This window comes from Rhinolophus sinicus, linkage group LG10, assembly GCF_036562045.2.
Source record: "Rhinolophus sinicus isolate RSC01 linkage group LG10, ASM3656204v1, whole genome shotgun sequence".
NCBI lineage: Eukaryota > Metazoa > Chordata > Mammalia > Chiroptera > Rhinolophidae > Rhinolophus > Rhinolophus sinicus.
Window position 1 is genome coordinate 35,814,480 of NC_133759.1, and position 18,512 is coordinate 35,832,991.

The 18,512-nt window shown below is 44.8% G+C and overlaps 1 protein-coding gene across 2 annotated transcripts in view; it reads left to right on the top strand.

Annotated features, from left to right (window-relative positions):
* The window catches only part of IL20RB (interleukin 20 receptor subunit beta), a 36,541-nt gene extending 18,570 nt beyond the window's left edge, over positions 1-17,971 (top strand). Inside the window, exons 1-7 of one of the 2 annotated variants that reach the window (XM_074312892.1) lie at positions 804-930; positions 2,336-2,431; positions 2,520-2,710; positions 6,543-6,667; positions 9,011-9,161; positions 12,462-12,604; positions 15,149-17,971. In XM_074312892.1, the coding sequence (XP_074168993.1) occupies positions 2,355-2,431; positions 2,520-2,710; positions 6,543-6,667; positions 9,011-9,161; positions 12,462-12,604; positions 15,149-15,280 (819 nt within the window). In that variant the 5' untranslated portion in view covers positions 804-930; positions 2,336-2,354 and the 3' untranslated portion in view covers positions 15,281-17,971. Of the gene's footprint in view, positions 1-803; positions 931-2,335; positions 2,432-2,519; positions 2,711-6,542; positions 6,668-9,010; positions 9,162-12,461; positions 12,605-15,148 lie in introns of those variants that run through there. The other variant, XM_019747909.2, reaches the window with a different exon arrangement.
* Positions 17,972-18,512: the final 541 nt, after the last annotated feature.

Below are 18,512 nucleotides of genomic sequence, written 5' to 3' on the forward strand. Positions count from 1 at the left end.
TAACCAACTGAGCCAATCGGCTGCTCCCGCAGGTTCATTTTTCCAGGCCTCTTCTCTGTGTGAACTGTAGACCCACTATGTACATGCTCACGGCACACCACATACACCTGTATGAGTAGACACTTGTGTCCCAGGCTGGCTTAGGGGCCTGCAGTCTGCCTTGGGCAGAGTCTCCCAGCTATCTCGGTGTTTTTTTGTATTGGACACCCTCCACAGCCTGAACCTCCCAACTGTCAGCTGTTGCCCCATTTGGCCTTGTTGGGGGATGCGAAGGGATGTGCTTTAGATGACAGTTGCAGGAGAGGGAGGTGATGAGAGGCTGGCAGGAGCCTGTACGGGTGTGTCAAGTAGGGATGGGAGGCTCAAGTTTATGAAACTTGCATAAGATCACATAGTAAGTGGCAGAGACAAGGCATCTAGGTTGATCTGACATAAGAGTTGTAAACAATGTGCCTCAGTTTTGTCATTTACACAGTGGACAAGCTAATAGTCCTTACCTCCCAGTATGGTCATGGGGATTAAATGAGATAATCATGTACCAACCTAACATGTGGTCTAGATAGAACATGGTAAGTGCTCAACAATATTAGCCATTATTAATATTAATATTAATATGCCATTTTATCACCAAAGGTAGAATTAAAATGATGATAGGAAAAATTTAGCATTATCACAAGTATAATAAATTAGAGGTGTTTCTGGTTCATAAACATGTGAAGCCTTTCATTACAAACTAATTTAAAGCTGTGGCATTCCCCCAACATGAGCCCACCTGTCAGCCTGTCTATCTGCCTTGATTCCAGATGGAGTTGCTGTTCTGCCTGCCCCTCAGAACCTCTCTGTACAATCAACCAACATGAAGCATCTCTTGATGTGGAGCCCAGTGATTGTGCCTGGAGAAGTAATACACTATTCTGTTGAGTACCAGGGGTGAGTTTGTTTGGTTGTAGTTTTTCTGCCTTAGTCAGTAGTTGATTGCTGGAGGGACAGCCCTTATTTCAGAGCTGAAGGAGGCTTTTTGAGCCCAGGGGTAGATTAGCTCTAGTGACCTGCCGCCTCTGTCTGAATGAACATTGGGAGAATTGAAGAAGCAAGAGACATTGTCCTGAGGATTTTACAGAGAACTCTCTGGGGACCCTAATGTGTACAAACATATTATGGTCGAGCTTCTTTTCAACAGTGAGTCCACTTCCTAATGCTGAAGAAAATCTTAAGAAATGAGTTTGACTCTGACTTGAGGTAGATAAGTCGTTGGAGACTCAGATTGTTGGAGGGTGGAGGAGGCCTCAGTTTTCCTGTTTATGAGCTTGTCCCTAGGAGCCAAAATTTTGACCCTAATGGTCAGCTGGCCCTGGCACCAAGCAGGCTCTTACTCCTCTGCATGTGTTTAGGCCTCTGATCCACTGAAGAGCAGTAGGGACAGAGAAGGTGCTCAATATATTTCATTAACAATGAATAGAAACTGAGCACCTACATATGTAGACATTCTTCTAGGTGCAGGGTACAGTTGACAAGGTTTCTGGATACAGGGAGCTTACATTTAGAGGAGGAGACAGACAGTAAAAAAGTAAAGGAAACAAAAACCTAGGTTTGCATTGTCCAGTGTGGTAGCCATTAGAAATAGATAGCTATTCAAATGTAAATTAATTAAAATTAAATGAAAATGTCTGTTGCCCAGCCACACTAGTCACATTTCAAGTTCCCAATTAGCCACATGTGGCTCTGGCTAGCATATGAACACCAAACACCAATACAGAACATTTCCATCATTACAGGAAGTTTTATGGGGCAGCACTGCTCTAATGTCAGGTAGTAATCAGTGCTAGGAGGAAGCTAAAAGGCTGATGCAATAGAGAGTTGACTCCATGGCTCCCTTTCATTAGGTGGTCAGGGAAGGCCTCTCTGAGGAGGTGATATTTAAGCTCATATCTGAGGGACAGGAGGAGCCAGCCAATGTGAACAGCAGGGGCAGAGCATTTGAGACACAGTGAACAGCTAGTCAGAGGTCCTAAGGTAAAAAGAGCTCAACAAGGACAGTGTGGCAAAAACAGCATGTGTGGGGGTGGAGTGAGAGAGAGGCCCGAGAGTCTTGTAAGCCATAGGGAAGAGTTTGGATTCCATTCTAAGTGGTTTGGAAGCCATTAAGGATAGAAATGTCATGATTTGTTCAGTGATGAATGGTTTGAAGAATTGCAGGAGTGGAAGCTGGACAATCAGTCAGGAGATCATAGCGATGCAAGGGATGACAGTAGCTGAGACTGGGGTGGTGAACATGGAGATGGAGAGATCTGGATACATTGGGGTTCACGCCTCGGTTTCCCTTGCCTGGTCACAGAAGGAGTAAGGAAGAATGAATGGCTGGTCATGGAGCAGAGTGGAGGAACTGGAGTGTGGAACAAATGCTTACTTGTATTTTGCTGACTCATAAAATGTGAGTGAATGAGGCAGTTACTTGCAACCATCATTGAGCCTGTGTAGCAGGGGCTGTTGTGAGGCTGTGCTTTCCTTTCCTTGGCCAGAGAGTATGAGAGCCTGTACCTGAGCCACATCTGGATCCCTAGCAGCTGGTGCTCATCCACCAAAGATCCTGAGTGTGACATCACTGATGACATCACTGCCACTGTGCCATACAACCTTCGTGTCAGGGCCATCCTGGGTTCACAGACCTCAGCCTGGAGCACCCCGAAGCACCCTTTTAATCGAAACTCAAGTAAGATACTTCTCTCTTTACTCCCCCACTGCCACCAGCCTCCCCTTCAGGAAATAGCTTCTCTGAGACTTTCAGGATTCTTTTCAGCATCAAATTAGTCTTGCAAACCCAGAGAGTACTGTGAACACAAACAACACGAACCGGTCAAATGAAAAAATTGCCAACTGCTTCCTACATGCCCTATTTCTCGTTTTGCAAGAGGCTTTGAAGTCATTCCTTATCTCGGTCAGGGTCTGCAGGTAGTGGAGACACTGCTATTGAGAACCTGGAAGGAAAGCTGCTCTGGAAGTGGGGAGATGGGGTTAGAACTGCTTCTTTCCACCCTGATAATGCCTCAGTAAATCTTATACTGACTCTCATCTAGTGCCTAGCTAACCCATGTTTGTTGCCTGTAGGAGCAGCTTCTATGGGCAATAGAATCTATACATTTAACAGAGCCACCAGAACAATTGCCCTTCCAAGGTCACTGGGAAATAACTTTTCTATAGTAATAGCACCTAAAAAATGATTGAGAAAGACCTAAGGGAAGAATACAGCGAGGCGGCCTAATATGGCAGAGCACAAGCAATGGCCAATGTAAAAAGGATGTGTTTATTTGGGAACAGCAGGAGCATGGAATGAATGGCCAGGGGGTCAGGAAGCAGCTGGTCACATGTAAAGTGCTTTCACATGAAGCTTGATCAACTCAGTAGAGGAAAGACATGGAAGAAGAGAGGCTCTAGGCCAGGTGTGTCTTACAGAACAATCACTCTGGCTGCTGTGTGGAAAGGAACAAGCCTACAGGACAGGGGAAGAGTGAGGAGGTGGTTGTGACATGCCAGCTAAGCCAAGATGGGTCCTGCTCCCAGGAGTGGGGCAGGAGATAGGGAGGAGATGACGAATTTGAGACATGGCTGAATTGGGACAGAGCTTAAGGATGAGTTATTGAGAGATGGAGTTGGGAGAGACAACGAAGGTGTCCAGCTTCCAACTGTGGTTGTGAGAGTGTCATTCAAGGCAGAGAACCCAGGAGGGATGACAGTTCTTGAGGAATACTAGAGAGTCCTGGCTTTGGGCTCTTTGAGATTGAGATTCCTACAAGATATCATGCCAAGACGTCTGATTGGCAGCTGGAAATCAGGCCCTGGGTTCAGACAGGTCAAGGCCAGGCACACAACATAAAGTTAGTAGCTAAAGGCTTGGGAGCAGATGCGATTGTCCAGGTACAAGATAGGAGGACAAGGAGAACAGGATCCTGGGAAACCTCAGGGTTTAAAAAGCAGATGGAAGGAAGGGCACTAGTAGGTGGCTCGGCAGGTAGAGGGTCATGGATAGGCACACAGAAGAGCTGCTGTAGGCCTGAAGGAGGTCCCTAAATGGGTTCTTGAGAAAGTGGCTTCATGGAACAATGGGGATGGTGGTTAGGCTGCCAGGTGGAGGGTTGAGTGGAGGTGGGAAGGAGCAAGGCAGCTCCTGCCCTGAGACAGGTGTGGGTGACAATCTGACCTGTTTTCTTGATGTGGCAGAAGATCCTCTGCTGTGAATGAGGACAACGGAAGGTTAGGCGCAGCATCAACAGTAATGGGATGAGTCAAAGGTTACGGAGGAGTGTGTGAACCCAAGCTAGAAGGGCTGAGGCAGGTGAAGGTAAATTTGAAGGGGAAGCTGGCCCTCTAGAGTCAGACAGATATGGTTCAAATTCCAGCTCAGCCATCGATAGCTGGGTCCCTGACTCCTCATTTGTAAGAAGGGCAACAGTTTGCCTCACGCTGTAGTTGCGGGGACCATATAATATGAAATGTTTAAGTGCTCAGTGCTGTGCTATCCTATCATAGCATTCCGCTATTGAGAAGAGGTGGGACCATTGGAGTGTGAAACCAATGGGAATTTTAGTGCAGAATGTGGGCTATTTTGCCCAGGCACTGGGAGGTTACATGGAAGCAGTGGGATCCCAGTGCCAGGCAGGCTGAAGGGCACTGGAAGGTGGTGCAGCTCTGCCTCTGCCTGCAGTGCCCAGGGAGCACCCAGCACCACCTTCCTCTGGCTTCTGGGAGCACAAGGCTCCAACCAAAACTATGGGTGGGGGCTGGCAGCTGTTGTTGGAAAGGAAGGCATGGGTCAGAGGGAGACAAGGAAGCGCCTACAAAACTGTGCGAGTGAGGTGTACAGTAGCAACCTGTGCTGGAGACAGCCGATATAAACAGGAAAATGTCTCGCAGTAGGAGGAGCTGAGGAACAGGAGTGTCTGTACCTACACTGGAAAGTGGAAGATGCCGGCCGGTGTGACCCCTGTACAGGTGGAGTTAGCTACAGAGCTGGGATGGAATCGTGACTGTTAAGGGCATTAAGACTGTTCTTGGAAAAAGGCTACCTTGACTTCTCCCCAAATATTCGAAAAGTCTAGTTTTAAGGCTATCCTGAAAAAGATCTCCTACTCTTACACGGAAGACTTTTTGAGAGCAGAGCTTAACTTTGATTGTACATTCAAGTCACAGGGGAATCTTTAGAACTACTTATGTCTGGGGCCCATCCCCAGAGTCTGATTTAAATGATATATGAGGATTCTATTCATGGGGAGTTTAAAATTCTCTCCAGGTTATTCTCATGCAGAGCCAGAATTGAAATCCACTAGTACAGAAGCTAAACACCCCACACAGCAGTCTAGAAGCTTGGAAAAGACATGGGCTCAAATTCTGGCCATTAACTGTGTAACTTTGGGCAAGTCACTTAACCTCTCTGAGGCTCAGTTCCGTCATCTGCACAACAGGAATAGTATTTAATTCCTTAAACTAGTCGGCTGGATTACATGAGTATGTAGAGTGCATAGCACAGAGGTTCCTGCCCCAACACTGTCAAAATATTCTCTGAATTGAAATGACTTTAGGCCATTTTTTCTAATTCTATTCTCAATAAAGATGGAGATCAGAGGATCCAATTCTAATAATGTTTGACCTAAAACTGGGAGTCAAACATCTCCCTTCCTTCTGGAGGTGTTTCAGAGGTAGTTCTAGTGGTGCTCTGTGCTTACATGAAGACTCTGAAGTGGGTATGTTTTGCACAGTTGGTCCCTGACTTTCCAAGTCCTCCTGTCCTCTCTAGGCAGCTCCTCAGAATGCCAAGAAATGCTTTGCTCTCAGCAAACTCCCTACAGGAACCGACTTTCTTTGAATGTCCACTGACCCTAATGCAGGTAGGGGAGGGATTTAGCCCAGAACACACTCCATTCTACTTCCCAAGCCACGGCCAACAATCAGGGTGGCCCTTCTGGTCCTGCAGTGTCTGGATCTGAGAGGCAAGCATGGATCTATCACCACTAGCCAGGGACTAGGGACTGCCTGTGTGGGCCCTTCTGCTCTTGGTCTGCTGATGGGAAAGTGTCCATGAGGCTGCTGGCCAACCTATCTGGGATCCAGCAATGTGAAAGATAGTGTTTGTGCTTATGCTGTCATTTCCAGAGTTGATTATTGGAATTTGTAAAACCCTCTGATTTTCCAACATCCCCCATTAAGGATATGAGATGAAGAATTGGGCAGAGAATAGAATGGCTAAACCATCCACAGGCTGTTGATTTGCTAATGTTTGAAAATTATCAGCAGATAGTACATATCACTAATCCATATGAATTGTACTTAAGTCTTTGTAGTTTTTTAAACATTTTATTTGTTTACCATTCAAAAAGCATTTACTGAGCACCTGCTGAGTACAGGACAGTATTAGTATCCATGCTTCTGCTGTGAAGCTACATCCACCCCCTCCCTGGCATATTTCCACTGATGCCTTGGTCATGGTCTTCTAGGAGAGAAATTAGTCCTTTCTGGGGCTGGCTTTGATTTTCCTCTTGTCTTGCCAACAGCCATCCTAACCCCACCTGGAATGGAGGTCATCAAAGATGGATTCCACCTGGTTATTAATCTGGAAGACCTGGGGCCCCAGTTAGAGTTCCTTGTGGTTTACTGGAGGAGGGAGCCCGGTGCCAAGGTGAGATTTCTGAACATGGTGTTTGAGTCAGGCTTTGGGGGAGGTGTCACAGACCTCTGAGAAGTGGGTGTGAAAAGCTAGCCCCTGCAGTGCTCACTGACTGGGGTGGCCCGAGGATGAGCAGGCCTTAGTGAAGTGTGGGAAAGGCTGACAATCCCAATAGCCTCCTCTTCAAAGAACTACCTTGGTCCAACCCAAGCCTTGGCTGGGAACCTTCTCAGGCCAGATTTGCTGAAGCATGGGGGCTGACTCCTTGCTCTAAACTCTAACATAGTTGGATCCACAATACTTTTTCAATGCATTTCTTCTTCTTCATCAGCTTGTCTTCTCAGCCATTCTCCCTGGTATGTTGAGGGGCAGCAGACCAGGGTGTTCCAGATCAACTGGATGATTTCAAAATCATCTGAGGCTGGCTGGCACAGGCCTCTTGAGGGTGTGTATCTGGGCAGGGTGCAGAAGTCAGGGCAGAGAGCCAGCAGCTGGCTTATGGATAAACCTGTTTAATTATAAGCCGGTGGGTCACCCAGAATGCCTAGATGGAGCACTGCCCCGCCCTGTGGGATGGCTGCTGTAGGCTTGGGGGTGGGGGACTCAGGTCTCCCAGAGGGAATAGTCAAAGAGCAGCAGTCATAGCAGAACAAGGAGTGGAGCTTGAGCAGGAACTAGGGGACAGTCAGACTGTGCAAGCCCTACGCAAGCTGCTATGGTGACAATGCCCACTCCATTCAGCACACAAAAAATATAGACTTTATCATGAGGATTTATATGGTACGATAAGGGGGGCTCACAGAACTATGACCAGAGCTGACCCAGAGCCAGGCTGTAGCCTTGCTTCCCTCTGGTGGGTCCTTCCTATTGTACTCTTTCTGTGACCTTCTCCCCAGCTTACTCCCACGCTCCGATTCCTCATCGCTTCTTGCTACACATTCCTGTGGCTGTGCCTCACCAACTCCTCAAGCTCCCCTCACTGTGTCCTCTTCCCTTTGTCCCTACTTCTAGCTCCAGGTATTCAGGTATCCAAGACCAATTCCCAGGAGAGGAAATCTGATTGGTCCTGCTTATCTTATCAGGCCAAGTTTAGGGGTCACATGTTGCTAGCTAGCCTCTGATGGACCCTTTGCAGGTTAGGGGCACCCCTGACCTCACAGCGATGTCTGGGGGGCAGGGCACATGCCCCGGTACCCACGCAAAAGTGGCTGTAGGTTGGGTAGCTTCCCCTGAAAGGTGATATGGGTAGATGGAACAGACATTAACAATAGTTTCCAGTATTTATTCCTGCTGGGTCAGGGCTCAGTGGTAGGACATGGCATTGCCAGCCAAGCAGATGGAGTGGTATGGGGAACAGATCAGGGCCTGGGCAGGAGGGAGCATGCAGCTCCCTCAGATTCTTTGGGATGGAGCCCACTCCCCACCCTTGGAAACTGGGAGGGCCAGTGCTGCTAGAGGAGGATATACCGAGTCATCTGGGCTTGGCCCAGACAAGCCTCCACAGGTTCAGATGTGGAGCATGGGCTTCAGGGGGTGGGTATGCTGCATTTCCCCGAAAGTAAGACCTAGCTGGACCATCAACTCTAATGCATCTTTTGGAGCAAAAATTAATATAAGACCCAGTCTTATTTTACTATAAGACCGGGTCTTACTATAATATAATATAATATAATATAATATAATATAATATAATATAATATAATATAATATACTATAATATAATAATATAATATAATACCAGGTCTTATATTAATTTTTGCTCTGAAAGACGCATTAGAGCTGATTGTCTGGGTAGGTCTTATTTTTGGGAAACACAGTAGGTGGAGGGATGCATAAATGGATAAACGGATGGGTGGATGGATGGCTGTTTGAAGAGGCACTCTCACTAGTTCCATTGTTCCTGGGTACTGCCTCCTGCCCCCGCTAGCAGCAGTGGCCATGCGAGGCCCCTGGCTCAGTCATATTTCCGACCTTCAGGTTTTTGCCCACATGTTATCCTATAAGAGAAATCTTCCCAAGCCATTCTGTTTAGTACCTCCTCATTGCTCTACCTTCTTGCCCTGCTTCATTTTTCTTATTTCCCCCTGACAAATATTATATACTGTTTCTCTTCCCCCATGTAAGTTCCATGAGAGCAGGAACTTTGTTTTGTTCAATGCTATGTTCCAGTGCTTACCACACTGCTTGGCACATAATAGATGCTTATTAAATACACAAATATAAATGAATTAACAAGAAAGAACATTCTGTATGCATCCTGGAAAGGAAATATCTGCAGCTTTCCTTCCCTGGCTCTTCTCTTCCTTTCCTGTCTTGTTTTCTTCAATGTGTTAACTGTTTTCGGGTCTCCTAAAGGAGCACGTCCAAACTGTAAGGAGCGGCGGCGTTCCAGTGCACCTGGTAACCATGGAGTCAGGCGCTGTGTACTGTGTGAAAGCCCAGACGTTCGTGAAGGTCATTGGGAGGCAGAGTGCCTTCAGCCAGGCAGAATGTGTCAAGGTGCAAGGTAAGGATGGCCTGTCTGTTCCCTGGAGTCCTGCACAGGTGACAGTCCCTCCTGGTGGACACTCAGCTGCCTGTTGGGTCCTTCAGTTCTGAGTCTCCCCTTGGTTTCACTGATCTGCCTCCCCCAGTCCCCAGGCTTGATGAGTTCCCGTAGTGAAAGTGTGCTTCACTCTAATTCCCCTAGACGTGGGAGAGCCCCCCTGGGGTCCGGGTGAGGGTCACTTGAGCAGTTACTGGGACACTTTCCCCCTGAAAGCTCCCTAGGCCTGAGGCCAGATGTCACAAGGCTGGTTTACCAGGTGGATCTGCCTGTGAATCAGCTGGGTTGCAGGAGAAGCAGCTGGGGGCTTGAGATTCAGACCTTATGAGGAGGCAGCCCATTGAGTATCACAGCTGCTTTCAGCTAGAAGGGACTTTATGGGAAGCCTATAGACTCCTCTTGTTTGACTTAATTTTTTTCCCTTGAATTTTTTATGGTCTAAAACCCACAATGTTTAAAAAACCTTTAAAGAGAAACAAAACAAAGCACACATCCCATAATTCTGTCACTCAAATACTACTAGTGACATTTTTAGCCTTCTAAAAAAGTAATTACTATTTTGAATATTTAGTATATTCATAAGGTTCAAAAAATGATAAAATACATGTGGAAACTCTCCTTTCTTCTCATCTTTTCCATCCTTATAATTCCTACCCCCCTATAGGTAATATATCCTAAAGACGTTTAAACGCATATAAAGTAAATGCGATTATATATATATATAATCCCTTCTTTTTCGCACAAATAATAGCATACTCTATGCACTGTTCTGAACCTTGTCTTTTTTCCTTTATATATCTTGTAGATTTTTCCATATCTATAAAGGACTTCCTCATTCTTTTTACAGTTACATAGTATTCCATTGTTTGCATATATAACTACTTTAGCCCCTATTTATGGGCATTTAGTTTTTTCCCCAGTATTTTGCTATTACAGACAATACTTTAATTAGTTACTTTGTACATAGATCATTTTGCTAGTATAGTTGAAGGTTACATTGCTGGAAGTAGAGTTGCTTGGTCAGAGGTACACACATTTGAATTTTGACTGCTGATCCCCGATTGCCCTCCAAAGGGGTATGATCCTTCTGTCATCGCCCATGTGTAGACACATATTGTAGTCATATTGCACATATGCTTTGCACCTGCTTTTTCACAAGTGTCCATAACATTTCCCATGTAGATTTTCTGATTACCATTTTATACTACTTGTTAAAACCATAGAAGTCAAGCTTGTTAAAAAATTCAAACAGAGAAGTATATTAAGATATACATGTTGTGCCCTCAGGAGGTTTGTTTTGGTGAGCTTGGCATTACTCTACCAGCCAGTACTCACAGGCCCAAAGTTCTGTAGCTTGCTTGCCTTCACTTACTAGTACACTGGCACCATTTTTCCTGTCAGTGCACATGGATCTACCTCATTTTTTTTATTAGTTTCAGGTATACAAAATAATGTGATAGTTAGACATTTATACCCCTCTCAAAGTGATAACCCCCTCGCCCAGTCTACTACCCCTCTGACATCATATATAGCTGTTACAATTCCATTGACTCTATTCCCTATGCTGTACTCCACATCCCGTGACTACGGTATATGTATATTTAATTATAGTTGACACTCAATATTATTCAACTTCAGCTTCAGGTGTACAGACACTAATTAGAAAAAATATATGCACCCCTGTGTTTATTGCAGTGCTATTCACAATAGCGAAGACACAGAAACAACCGAAATGCCCACCGGTAGATGACTGGATTAAAAAACTGTAGATCTACCTCATTTTTAAAGAAGATGCATAATAAACCAATATATAGATGTGCCAAAATATATGTAATTATACCCTATTAATAGGTATAACCTGTGCTTTCCAGTCCTTTGTCACTACAAACCATGCTGCAGTGAACAAGCTTGCATATATCCTAATTCTCATTTTAATAGCTAAATTCCTAACCTACCAGGCTGACGTCCCAAAATATATTAAATCATCCCCTATTGGGGGTATTTAGGTCATTTCCATTTGCTTTTGAAGATGATGTTCTCTGATGGATTCATTCATTCAATGAGTATTTATTGAGCATTGGCTATGTGCCAAGTTCTGGTTCAGTACCTGGGATACAGCAGGGAAGTCCCTGCTTTCATGGAGCTTACCTTCTAGCTGGAGAGACAGGCTCCAGACGAATAAATGAAGGAGACAGTTTCCCTTGATGGTACGTGCTATGAAGACAAGGCACAGAGCATGCCCGGATATGGTGGGAGGTGTAGATATGCCACTTTGGGCAGAGAGGATCACTGATTGTGAAGCTGTTCCTCTAGGTCCAGATGTTGCTATAAATTGCTTTTGGCATATAATTGTTTCCTTTCTTGGAGCTATTTTTTTTTTTTTGGAATCCACTCATAGGAGGAGATGAAAGGGTATGAACATTTGTATATCTCCTGATATGTACTGCCAAAATATCTTCCAAAAGCATGAAAACAAAGTGTGGTGTCCCCAGCCACATATGTGAGACCACCTGCTTCTCTGCCGCCTCACTGGCTGTGCCACCCTTCATGTCTCGGGTAAGCCCAGAGGGGCTAACTGAGTTGCTGAAAGGTTACATCGAACAGAGTGATGGGAAAAATAACCCATCCTCTCTCTGCACCTTCAGATGCTCCTAGTTGGTACTTCCTCAGCCATTTACTTAGTAGAATGACCATAGGCTTTGGAGCCAGCCCAACCGGTGTGACCTGGGCCAAGTCACTTAACCATAGTAGGGGCTTGATATATCGTAGTTATTATGTGGCTGTTTTCTCAACGCAGTATTTTTCTCCATAATGTGAATCTGTGCCAAAAGCAAATTGTGAAACACACTTTGTTTTCAGTCACCGCCCAGCTCCCTTCTGTGCTGTTCTCTTTTGGCACCTCCCCCTCATCCTGCCCGGGGCCTGGCACTCGCCTTCCTCCTGGCAGTGGCGCCGAGGTACGCGCTGACACAGCCACAGCTAGTGGTGTAAACATTGATGCTCCTCCCTTTCCCTTCCCAAGAAAAAGATTTTAACCTTCCCTGGGCCTTTCTGGAAACCAAGTCTTAATCTGGATTGTGGAAAAAATGGTTTTACTGGTGGTGATTTTAGTCACTAGGGCATACATCAAATCTCAGGATGTTGGCATCTGCCGTCTTGGCGAATGTGCTGAGCCAACTCCAGGAGAGTGAGGGAGGCCCAGGATTGGAGATTTCTTCTTCACTGCATCTCCTAAGCCTGTTCCTGTCTTTCCATTCCCAGGAGAGACCCTCCCTCTGGCGCTGGCCCTGTTTGCATTCGTTGGCTTCATGCTGATACTGGTGGTTGTGCCGCTCTCCATCTGGAAGATGGGCCAGCTGCTCCGCTACTCCTGCTGCCCTGGGGTGGTACTCCCCAACACTTTGGTAAGATTTCTTTCCTTTCAGCATGACACTGACCAGATGTAGTCTGGGCTTTAGTTGGACATGGGCACACATTTCCTGGGTTGACAGCATTTACGCAAAGAGGGAAAGAGGGGAGAAGAGCACGGCAAGATTTCTCTTCTAATGAGAGGGGCTGAGAGACCTCCCTTTTCCAAGGAGTGGGGACCTTCCTTAGTCCCATTAGGCCACTGTTGCCTGTCCCCAGGACCTGGCAGGCCAAGAGAGCAGTTGTATTGCACAGACCAAGGTATTCGGCATTTCAGGAGTCATGCAGAGTCTTACTCTTCTGGACTGGCCTGCCAAGCATTCGTGGCCCCTTCCCATGATTATAACAGCATCTACATCCAGTAACTTGCTCCAACACAACATATTCAATTCACATGCCCAGGAGCCTCACTGGTTCTCAGGGAGAAGTGCATGTGTGTGAATGTGGGCAGGGGACAATCTGAACCTGCCCACAGGCTACCCAAGGTTAGGTTACCCCCTGTTTTCTCAGCTCCCTGCAAGCCTAGGGCTTGTATCTTATTTCTGAGGACACTGGACCACAGTTCTGAAGCTTTCCAGTGGGGATAGGCCCTATGTATTCATGCCAGGGTGGAAGAGAAGGAATGTCTTTCTATTCAAGTGAATATCATCAAGTCTAAATATAGTCTAAAGCAGAAATATATATGCAACAAAAATTATAGTAAGACTGCTCAGTGTATATTCTCTATTTTTAAAATATAATTTCTTTTTCTTGTCTTCCATCCATAATTGCTTCATGGAGATGGAGACTTTGGTGCTAAAGAGTCTTCCTTTCCTTCGCATGACTCACTTTATTCTTTCTCGCTGTCACATTCCACTGTAATGTGGGTAGCCAGCATGGAGAGGGCCCCAAGTCAGTCATTCCTCAATGGACCATCCCAAGTATGACTTTGTGTGCTTCATAGAAAGTGGAGTTTGTGAGCTCAGATGTCTCTGGGGTCCAGAATAGAACAACAACACCAAAAATTGTGCAGTGCCGTGAATGTAATTCGGTGGGAATAGATGGTGGGGACCAGGGCAAACATATTCTAGTTAAAGAAGGCATGTGCCTGTCAGTTCCAGCAGGTTGCTGCCAAGAGGGAATGCATGTGAGCCTGTGTTACCAGATCTTCAACTTTTAAATGAGAAACCAAAAAATCCAGGCTTCCATGAGAAATCTCCTGATTTTTAAATGTTGAAAACAAATTCAAGCTAAAAAATATATATATTAGCTGAACCTTGCTGGAAAGTTTGTCCTAACCTATGGGACAACAGTTTTGCACCTTCTGAAATTCTGAGATTATGCTGTTTTGCATTAATCTTCTAGGACTGTATTGTCCAATATAGTAGTCATTAACCATTGGTGACTGTTGGGAACTTGAAATGTGGCTAGTGCCAATTCAGATGTGCTGTAAATATAAAATACACAATGGATTTGGAAGACTCAGTACCAAAAAAGAAAGTAAAATATTTTATTAATATTTTATATTGATTACATGTTGAAATATTTATTTTTTAATAAAATATATTATTAAAATTAATTTTACCTGTTTCTTTTTACTTTTTAGAATGTGCTACTAGAGAATTTTAAATCGTATATGTAGCTCATATTATATTTCTATTGGACAGCACTGCTCCAGAATTAAAAAAATAATCAAGCATCACCATTGCAGATTTAGGTAGCCAGTGTCCTGGGAATCTGACTGGACTAGTAACAGTGAATTGGTGGTGGATTCCACAGACACCCCCACTCAGTGAGCCCCACTTGTACAGTGTCCTTTCCCATTATTTGCCCAAGAACACTAAGGGTGAGACCCCGAAGCTCCCTCTTTACAAACAAGGATCAAGGGCAACTGATTCAATGAAGCTGATGTCTCCTGGGGACTGAGGTGGAGGAAACCATTATACCTATTTATCTGTGCATATTACGTGTCACTCTTCAGAGTGATGATGGGAAGGGCCGTGGGAGATAACTGAAGAAGAGCCTATTGGTGGAGGTGTGCAGGCTAGCAATGGTTGGAGGGGGGTATCCCTCTAAAAAGTTGGTACGTGCATTTTTACAACCAGTTATGATTAGGTATTGGTGTCACTGGGAGAAGATGTCAAGAACATAAAATATGAGTAGGGAAGGGACTTGTGTTTCTGAAGCACCATCTCTGGACTGGGCACCCTGCTAGGAGCTGTACGTAGAGCATCTCAGACCAGGTCATTATTTTCAGAGCTCTCTGGTAGAAGAATGTTACATTTTTTGACCAGAATTACATTCTGGGCTTTTGTGGGGCAGAGTCCCACAGAGAGGAGCATTGACAAAGCAGAGTCCCAACAGATCAACTACTCAGTGAACTGGGAGTTGACAGTAAGTATTGGAAGCCTCTGATCTAGGAGTTACAATTGCCTTTGGGCTTTTTTGCTGCTTGAAAGTTAATTAATCAAGTAATTGAGACTTTTGTGATAATCTCTACAACTACTACTACTTTACTACTACTATTCATCTAATAAATATTAATGAAAATTATTTTTCAGAAAATCACCAATTCACCCCAAAAGTTAACCAGCTGCAGAAAGGAAGAAATGGAAGTCTGTACCATGAGCATGCTGTCTTCTGAGGAACTCTTCAGGCCTGGATCTAGCAGATGTAAGGAAGGGCCCAGCTGAAGCTGAGAAACCTGGTCTGCATGACACAGGAGTCATGAGGTGAAAGGCTGTGTTCTGCTCTCCTCCATGGACAAAGGACAAGAGAAGTCAGAAGAGCCTGCTGTGCCCATGTGTAGAAGTAACTGTCAGAGGCAGAGTGGTTTGGCAGGCAAAGCACTGAGTAGGGTCAAGAGATGTGCCTCTAGAACTGGGTCTATCTGTTATCCACTAGCTGAATGATGCCAGGGAAAATGATTCTGTCTCTTTGGCCCTCAGTATTCTCATCTATAAAATGGGATTAACAATACAACATCACATATATCTATCTATCTCTAACTCGATACATCTATCTATCATCTATCTATCTATCTATCTATCTATCTATCTATCTATCTATCTATCTATCTATCTATCTATCTATCTATCTATCTATCTATCTATCTATCTATCTATCTATCTATCTCCTATCTCCAGTACTGGCAGAGCTGTAGAGAAATTGGTGACACTGTACACTGCGATTGGTTCAGCTTTTCTGAAGAGCAGTATATAAATATATAACAGGAATGATCAGAGACTCTATATACCAGCTGGCTTGGAGATTCCATTTTCCTAGAAGAAAACTTGAAGAGGAAAGGAAGGATGGGTACATTGGTGTTGATTTCACTTCAAGCCAAATGCCTGCACAGGGGTGAATGGCTTAGCCTGCTCTACAATGACCTGGATGGAGGCCACAGCCCCACTGAAAATGGGACGTGCATGAACGCTGTGGATACATGAAATATTATAAAGGGTAAATAGTGTGTGCACACTGAGGACAGCAGCGAAAATGTATGTGTATGATGAGATGACAGTGCGGAAGGATGTCAATAATAAGTGTGATTTTGCTGTATTCCTTTTCATGTAGAGTTGTTAAAGTGTAGAATTAAGAATAAAAGGGGCAATCTTGGGTAATCTTTTTGGTTTCTTCCAAAAAAAAGGTCTTTGGGGTTCTCGTTATATCAAAAACTATGAGTCCAAGGGGCACCTGAAGACAACCTTTGGTCAGGAGGTGTGGGATGGGGCAGGGGAAGAGTGGGGGACAGGCTCTGGCCACATGACAACCCCAACTGAAGCAGCAGGCCAAAGCCTCACCTGGTCTTCCTGGGGGCCTCACGCCACAGGAAATCCCTGTAGGGACTTCTGTTCTTTAAGACCGCTTACCCAGGGCATCCTTAGCCGCTGCCAGGGCCTAGCTCTGGAAGCCTCTTCAGGCCCCTCTTCTCCATGAAGATAAGAACAAAGGGTCAGAGAGGAATGGAGGTGCTAAGTTTCTTGAGGGGTAAAAGGACTGATGGGCTAGGCCCGTGCCCCGCTTCTTAGCTCCCACCCCTCCCAGCTCTGGAGCCTCTGAGCTGGTTTGTCTCCACGGCCACTTCCTGGGCCTCTTCCAGTCAGCCCAGTGATGGGGACAATCTAAGTGCCTTAGCCAGGTGTTTTCCTCTATACATAAGATAGAGGTTTACAACCCTCTCTCTACCTGGTGGGGTTTCCAGCAGTCAAAGGATGGGCTCTGTCTAGGAAGAGGAGATTGCTGAGGATCTTTTCCTTTTTACCATTTTGTCCATCCTTCTGTGTTTGACTCTGTCACGAAGAGTATTTATTAATTTTATAGTTGACCTAAACTGGAAACATATTTTCAGTTTTTTAAAAACGAAAGACTGTACTACTACACTGATCATCACTCTCCCTCTTCTGTCTTCCTGGCCCGTCCTCCTGGGGGCACTGTCCCTCTGTCACCTGTCCAAGTCTAGCACCCAGAAATGACCAATGACTTCGCTCTGCCTGAGTCTCTCACAGTTAGTCCCAGTGTCCATCCATTCTTGCTGGGATAGAGAAAGTTCTCTTGATTATTCCATTATCTTCTCATGTCCTCATGCGTTCACTGAGGCCCAACCACCTACCAGACATGAAGCCAGTCCCCAGTAGGAGAGGGGCTGCCACCTCCGTAGTGGTTATGTCCTCCTCTCTCCTGGAGCACTTATGTCCTGACTCCCCAGGCCTCCTCTCCTCTCCTCTGGGATACTTTAACAGTAAAAAGAGGTGTGGTTAATAACTGCAACAGGGCAACAATGAAGACTGACCATGTCTTGCAGTTCTTGCTCTTGCTCAACCCAATAGAGTGCGCCTGACTCCATAATGAAGCCTAGCTTTCTTAGTCCAGCCTTCAGGGAACAACTGCCAGGGTCCAATGAACAGAAACTGCTGCTCCAGGAGGCTTGCATTCCAATCAGGGAAAAGAGGAAATAATAAAACTACAAAATATGGGGACAGGGTGAAAAAGGTGAAAGCATTAAGAAATACAAATTGATAGTTAATACAGTATGGGGAATATAATCAACAATGTTGTAAAGATCATGTAAGGTGCCAGATGGGCACTGGACTTATCAGGGGGATCACGTCAGAGACTGTGTAGATGCCTGACCAATGTGCTATACACCTGAAGAGCTGAAGTAGAATAATACTGAATGTCAACTATAACTAAATATATAGGTATATGTAGTTACGGGATGTGGAGTACATTATAGGGAAGGCAGTTGATGGTATTGTAACAACTATATAAGATGTCAGAGGGGTAGTGGCTTGGGGGTGAATTATCACTTTATGAGGGGTTTAAATGTCTAACTATTATGTTGCTTTGTACACCTGAAACTAATTAAAAAATACAAACTAAAATAGTAACAGTAGTTGTTATTATTAAGTAAATTATCGAGTATATTGGGAATTTGTAAGTCATGAAAAACGAAAAGGAAGAGCAGAAAATGGAGGTGGGGGTGGGGGCAGGTTGCAGCCTCCTCAAAATGAAAATGAATGGAAACAAGTAAACCACAACTGTCTGTCAGATAAGTCCTTACATACGCGTATCTACACAGTTTAGGCGATTTTGAGTGACTCTGGAACAAAGTAATTTCACAACAAGTCCTTAGGAATAGAAAGTTTAAAAGAAAAACTTATTCAGTATTAATACTCTTTGAATTGATGGTGTATATATTTTTGGAGCTATTCTCTTAAGCTTTCAGAACAACTAAATAATTATGTTTATTTCGATAGGAGCCTAAATTTCAAGATTAATGAAAGGGAATGCCAAAATAGTGAAAAATTTGGGTAGGAGCAGAGTACTGTTAGAACGGACTTGAACATATCAATATGAAGTTGTGTCTTTATAAAATGTTAAATTAAAAGGTTTATTTTTGGCCTTCCCCCCCAAAATGGCCCA